The sequence below is a fragment of the Arachis duranensis genome, chromosome 9 (assembly GCF_000817695.3).
Source record: "Arachis duranensis cultivar V14167 chromosome 9, aradu.V14167.gnm2.J7QH, whole genome shotgun sequence".
NCBI lineage: Eukaryota > Viridiplantae > Streptophyta > Magnoliopsida > Fabales > Fabaceae > Arachis > Arachis duranensis.
In genome coordinates this window covers 1,460,648-1,468,076 of record NC_029780.3, presented here as the reverse complement: position 1 = coordinate 1,468,076, position 7,429 = coordinate 1,460,648, and the positions used below count along the sequence as shown (strand labels likewise).

The following is a 7,429-nucleotide window of genomic DNA, read 5'->3' as shown; positions in this document are numbered from 1 at the left end:
AGGTAAAAAAAAAAATTGATAAATAAAAGAGACATAAATAATTATATCACTATCAAACTCAAGCAATAAATTTAGTTATTAATTTTGAGCGAGGATAAGTTATAAATTATGCTACAATGAACATACACCATTAATAGTTTTAATACTATTTTTAATTTCTTTAGGTTTATATTATATATGTTAATTAATAAACAAATAAAATTGTCTTCATCTTCTCCATCTTCTATTCTTCTCTCTATATATACTCACCCAACAAAATCTTGTTCCCCATCATCTTATATATATAAAAAGGAGGAAGTTTTTTTAAGCAAGTACTAGCTAGCCCTATATTCCTAATTTGGCCACACAACTATTATATATTCACATACATAAACAATTATTTCTTCTTTGGTTCTAAAATTTCTTCAACACCATGCCTTCACTCTCCGAAGCCTTTAGAGAATACCCTTTGCACCTTAACCATAATAAGCTCCTTGATTTCAATTCCTTACAAGAACTCCCAGATTCTTATGCTTGGATACAAATAGATCAAGAAGATCACACAATAACTAACCCTAATTTCCCTTCAAATTCTTGTCATGGTGATGAGAATGTCCCAATTATCAACCTCAATGATCCAAATGCTCCAAAGCTTATAGGCAATGCATGTAAAACATGGGGTGTGTTCCAAGTTGTGAACCATGGGATCCCCATGAGTCTTTTTCGCGACATTCAGCAAACCGGTCAGGCTCTGTTTTCATGCTCGACTCACCAAAAGCTCAAGGCAGCTCGAACCCCAGATGGGGTGTCGGGTTATGGCCGAGCCCGAATTTCGTCCTTCTTCCCAAAACTTATGTGGTCTGAGTGCTTCACTATTGTTGAGTCCCCTCTTGAACATTTCATCCAACTATGGCCCCATGAGTACAACAAACACTGGTTGGTAACCAACAATTATAATGCATGTGTTATCAATAGTGAAAATTAATGCTACACGCTAGTCATCAATGTTAGCTTATTTTTGTTTGATTTATTATTTTTAATTTGTCATAAAATTACTTCTCCCAACAATCTAAATTGATAGATAAAGATATAAATGGCTATTATATCTTTAATATATATTTTCATATTTTAATTTTTTTAGGATAAAGTATACTTCTATTTTTTTAAGTTTGTCAAAAGTGTCAAAAATATCTCTAAATTTTATTTTGTTTCAATTTTGTCCCAAAAGTTTATGATTTGCATAAAATATATTCTCGACAGCTAAATTTTCAAAAACTTTAAGATCAATCTAAGAATAATGCATGAAAATTATACTTGATTTTTTTGTGTTGAAAAATTATGCTTGATCAATCGGTCTTAAATTTTTTGAAAAATTAGCCGTTAAGAGTATATTTGATGCAAATAAAAAATTTGTGAGACAAAATTGAAACAAAATAAAACTTAGAGGTATTTTTAAAATTTTTGTCAAACTTCAAAAGCAAAAAGAATATTTTACTTTTTTTAATAATTTGCATAAACTTTATTTATTTATAGATTTTTTTATTTGGCTTATACTAATTTTTTTATATTAATCAAGGTTAAACCTAAAATTTTTAATTATACAAATTTTAATTTGATAAATATCATAAAATTATTTTTTTAAATTTTAAATTAATGAATAGAAAGTAGATGATATAGTATAGTTTGATGACAAAATTGATTGATTATATATGGAACTAATTGAATAATGATGAATAAAAAGTTTATCTTTATATAAATTTTGATATAATTATTTGATTTTATTTTAACATGTGAGTGATTGAATTTTTTATTAATATATAATTTTATTACTATCTTGTGGAGTTGTGGCTTTGAAAAATATCATTTTCCTAAGTAACATTATTAGTTAAACTATTCTTATAAAAGTGGCAGCATAAAAAAATTGAAAGAATTGGCATATTTTAAATTAAAAGTTGCAATGTTCAATGTTATGAAAAACAAAAAATATTATATACATACTAAAATCAACTATCATTGAAAATTAGTAAATTACCATGTTACAACATAAATTGGGTTCTCTATCACACATTTCGTTAAAAATTTCCATCTGTGGCAACAAGCATTTTCTGTATCATAACTTTTAAAAAATTATTGCAACATATTATATTTTTCAAATATAATACGGGAGCAAACCCCACTATTACAAGTCTTCTTCAATAATGTTTATGTTTGAATCTTTACCATTAATAAACTGGTTGAGGTAGAAATATTATAATATTTAGTTTGTCACATTAATCAGATTCAAAATATACTTCGTACACATATTCCTTCTTTTTCTCAAGTAATTTTAACAAATACTTCATTATTTTACTACCAAAAAATTTCAAAAATAATTCTTTTTTTAAATACTAATAAAAAATTATATTCGTACACAAGAATATATTTTTAATATCAATTATAAAGAAATGTTATTTAATAAGCACAAAAATTGCGGCCAAATCTCATATAGAAAAAGACTATTCTTTTAATTTTATTTATTATTATATAATTTTTTTTTTTAATTTTAAGGGTGTAGTGACCTAGAAATGTGTAAGTCTATTACCTTATCCTAATGCAATAGATCCAAGATCATAATGAGAGGAAAGGACCCACGAGGAAGATTTTGGGTGATGAGAATCTATTGAACCAAAGGTTCAAATCACCATTTGTCACTGTTAATTATTTTGTTGGAATCGAAGCCTCTTATATTTTTCAATATTGTTTTGTATTTTCTAAACACAGCTCCAATTGTGGGGTTCATTTGGTCTTTTCAGTGATGTAGTGGTGCAATATGAAGAAGCCATGAAAAAGTTAGCACAAAAGTTAATGTGGATGGTGTTGACTTCTCTTGGCATTTCAAAAGAAGAACTCAAATGGGCCGGCCCAAAAGGTGAATTCAAATGGGCCTGTTCAGCCTTGCACTTGAACTCCTACCCTAGTTGTCCGGATCCGGATCGGGCCATGGGTCTCGCCCCACATACCGACTCGACTCTCCTCACAATTCTATACCAAAACGATGTAAGCGGGTTGCAAGTCCTAAGGGAAGGCGTCGGCTGGGTGGTGGTGCCACCCCTTCCCGGTGGACTTGTGATCAACATGGGTGACCTCTTCCACATTTTGTCGAATGGGTCGTACCCGAGTGTGCTCCATCGGGTGCTGGTGAACCGAACCCGGCAAAGATTTTCGGTTGCATATTTATATGGGCCCCCATCAAATGTCCACATACGTCCACATCCAAAGTTAATAGGCCCAAATAGACCTGCCCTTTATCGGCCAGTGACTTGGAATGAGTACCTTGGAACCAAAGCAAAGTATTTCAATAAGGCACTTTCATCAGTTCAACTTTGTGCAACGTAATGTATGTAAATATATATATTAATGGTTGGTTTGATGTAAAAAACTCTCATAATATATAATAGTGTACAAGTGTCTTGAATATGCTTTTTTTTTATTATTATATTCTTCAAAGGTTAGTAGTGTACTAGTGTTTTTGGTGTGTGTGTGTCTATATATATATATATACTTATATTTTTTTCATAAAAAATTTATGTAATAGATAACTTAATGGATCAAAATGCATATCAAACCTAATTTGTTTCTTAATTAATTAAAATCAGGAAATATAGTTGTTTAACGTCACAACTCCTACTTAAATTAGTAGCAAAAGCATTATTAGATATATAATTAATTAATTATTTAATGATTTAAATTTTTAAAATAAATAATTTTATAATAAATAATACAAAAGAAAGAATAATAGAAAGCTATTTTTTTTATATCAAAAATAAGGAGACTTAAATTCACGACCTCTTAAGTGAATATAAGAAGACTATATTATTTGAGTTATAACACATTGGTATAATAGAAAGCTATCTTATTTAACTTATTTTTGGGCTTAAAATTTTTGGCACTTGTATTATTTAATTTGTCCATAAGTTATTGTAAGAATTATAATGAGCTACAACATGGTGTATTTATTCTGCTGGTTAGAACCTTCTACAAATATCTCTTTTTATTGGATAACTTAACAAAAAGACTAGTATAATAAATTATTACAAGATTCTGAAAAGACAATAACAATCACTACAAAAGTTAATTATTATAAAGGAGTTTTTAAGGTCTTTTATCATTTTTTTTATATTCAACATTTTAATTTAACTAGTATTCTTTTTTATCACTACAATGCATTTTTCAATGGAGACTTGAGTGAAGATGTGTACATGCATGGTTTAGCCAAAAAGTTTTGTCTCTTCCAATTCTCTACAGTATGCCATGTCAGGTTAAGCCAGTTATATTCTATGACAACTAAAATGTAGTACTCTTAATAACTGTCAATCCAGTACTTCACTATAAATTTAAACTATTTTTCTCAATCAAATAGTTTTTTTTTGTTTGTTTAATTTTTTGCATAACTTTTTTTTATTTGTCTGATGTTATTTTTTTTTACTTTTGAAATTCACCAAAGACCAAATTTTAAATTTTACGGATATAAAATTTTATTATCATATCGTAATGCTACTATCCTAAAAGTTTAAACTAATTAAAAAAAATTATGAATAATTATATTTCTAACATTAAAATTTCTTATGTTCTTCCTATATAATTTATGGATAAAGTTAAATCTGAAAGAGAATAATGAATTCCACCCGACCAAGTAGTGGTTGCATGGTGTGTGGTAAATAAGGGACTGGCGTGGCTTATAAGGAAGCCAATAAACAAAGTAAACTCCCAAAGACCCAAAGAAATGGAATTGTCAACAAAGTGAGGGAATAAATTCTCTTCAATCATTCCACTTTGGAAAAATAAGTGTGCGAAAGATATTGCATTTCCATGTTCTTGTCCATTTAAATAAATATCCATTTAAATATATTTTAGATCTTTCATCAAATACAATAAATAAAGAACTTGCTATCTTATCCTAATTCTTATGCATGTACTTCTTTAATATATAGACAGATTTAATCGTTGAAATTTTTTGTAGATACTCATCTGATGACTCGGAAATTATAGTTGATTGAAAGTTTCTGTTCTCATCTAAAAAGAGCAATTCAAAATAGTTATTGCTAAACAACAACAAATTGTAACAAAATTAAATAATTTTATTTCTTATGTTAAAATTTTGTAAAAGCAATAGCAATCAATCGAATTCTAGAAATTTTTCTTGAAAATTTAAATAATATGTCATTAAATTATTTATTTTAAAAGTTTAAAATATTAAATAAAAACACGTAAAAAATATGAAGTTCATGAGTATATTAGAGATGAAGTAAGAGAAAAATAAAAAAGTAAATCAGAGTGTTAAACTCTTCTTTTTTTCATAAGTAGTTTAAATAATTAAATTAAATAATAATTGGAGACTAAAATAATGAGGTATTTATAAAATAATATCTGGACACAAGCTAAGATCTTTGCTTATTAGTTATATATATCCCTATGGTATGTAGTTTAAAGGACACCATCATGAGAGTGATCATTACAGTATATAAAAGCAAAAAAGACAGCTAAAAAATACCAACTTTAATTTGAAGAATAATTGGTGACTGGTTTAGGAGCAAAGCCAACAATCTTTTTGTGGTGAAGTCTTGATGTTATTGTGTTTCATTGTAGCCATGTTATTACACTGCTCACTGTACTGCAGAATATTCCTTCCATTTCATATCATAGTAATTGTTCTAAAATAGTAAAAATATAGACACTTTTTTGGGTAAGATAAAGTTCAAGTCTTCAATAAATACAATTAATATTATTTATATATCTTCTTTCTTAAAATTATATATTATTATTTATAATTTTTTAATTTAAAATATACAAATCGAACAAATATTTATTATAAAACGGAAAGATCAGAATATTACTTACTATAATTTTTTTCGATAACTATCAATTTAAATTTTCCAAAAAAAAAAGCATAACATTTCAAAAAAATATTTTTACGTGAGAAAAAATGACTTAAAAACTATGATGCATGGACACTAACATAGACACGGGACACGATACGACACGAAATATATCGACACGCGAATTTTAAAATCTTACATGGGACACGGAGACACGCATACATATAAAATATAAAGTATTTTTTATATAAATTGTAATGAAGATTTGATATTTTATTAATATTAAAATATAAATTATTTTTTTAATGTCTTATTTTAATTATATTAAGTATTTAAAATATTTTTTGTTTTATTAATTAATAATATATATTATATCTAAATTTATTTTAAGAATATATTTTAAGAATAAAATTGGACACGCTGACACATGATGGTATTTAAGTGTGTCCAGACGTATCCGGAGAAGAATTTTTTATTAAGACATGGTTCGACACGGCAGACACGCGTGTCGAACGAGTGTTGGTGAGTGTTGTCTTCAAAATGTGTCTAATACGCAAACACAATAACTCAGCAAAGTGTCCGTACTTTATAGTTTAAAAATATAACTACTTTTGTGTTTTATTCTATCGATTTAAAAAAACTCAGTGTAACTTAATTACTGTTTAGAAGTTATACTTGAAGGCCTCACACATGGAGATGATACCATTATTAGGCGACAAAAGTAAATCATTAATGATTGAGAGGAATCTCTCAGGGTGTCTATTATTTGATTCTAACGAGAATGCCTCCAAATTCTAAAATCTTGTCAGTTTTTTATATTCTAATTCTTACCACAAGGATGGTCTCCTAGTTAATAATTATGGAAAATATTATATGAATATTAAAATTCATTATCAATTAATTTTAAAAAATATATATATATTTGGTATTTTTGAAAATTTTGTTTGTAATATATTGTAAAAATATTTTTGATTATTTAACATAAACAATTTGATTAGTTTGATAGCTAATTATTTTATTTAAAAATATATAAAAAACATAAATATGCATAAATATATAATAAGTAAATTGATTATTGATTTTTTGTGTTTATAGAATTTTTTAAATATTATTTTTTAAGAAAAAATAGAATGGATTATTTTTTGTGTTGCCAAGTTATAACAACTGCTTTAAATTTTACTGTTGTTTATAGAAATACTCTAATTATATTCTTTATATCAAACAAATCCTCATAAATTATGAAGAAGAACTTATGGAAATAGATTGCAAGCTTTATTATTAATCACTCTTTTGGCTCCAATAAATATTCTGTTAGGTTAGGATGTATATATTTTTAGATTTTTGAGTAGTATTTACAAAAATACTTATAAATTATCCATCAAATAAAGTTACTTTATATTGATAGAAAAAATAAATCTATATTCTTATAAGATATGAAATCATTTTTGCTATGTCCATCTTTATCCTGGTGACAATTCTAATAGTTATTATAACTAATAATAATTCTAATTCTAATTCCATATGTTTTTGTTCCAACTTCTTCTTCTTCTTCTTTCTTTCTTCTTCTTCTTTTTTTTTTTTTTTGTTTAAGTTTT

At 26.6% G+C, this 7,429-nt stretch overlaps 1 protein-coding gene across 1 annotated transcript; it reads left to right on the top strand.

Annotated features, from left to right (window-relative positions):
- The first annotated feature begins 280 nt into the window (after window positions 1–280).
- LOC107463836 (gibberellin 3-beta-dioxygenase 1) lies at window positions 281–3,443 on the top strand. Its single transcript, XM_016082718.3, has 2 exons — window positions 281–915; window positions 2,772–3,443. Exons 1-2 carry the CDS (start codon window positions 413–415, stop codon window positions 3,352–3,354), a joined length of 1,086 nt encoding a protein of 361 aa, XP_015938204.1. The 5' UTR covers window positions 281–412; the 3' UTR covers window positions 3,355–3,443.
- Window positions 3,444–7,429: the final 3,986 nt, after the last annotated feature.

Bases quoted from the DNA above. Each gene is read 5' to 3' on its own strand.
- LOC107463836 (XM_016082718.3), top strand. From the start codon at position 413: ATGCCTTCACTCTCCGAAGCCTTTAGAGAATACCCTTTGCACCTTAAC. The intron at 916-2,771 runs GTTGGTAACCAA...TGGTCTTTTCAG, and splicing joins CATGAGTACAACAAACACTG to TGATGTAGTGGTGCAATATG.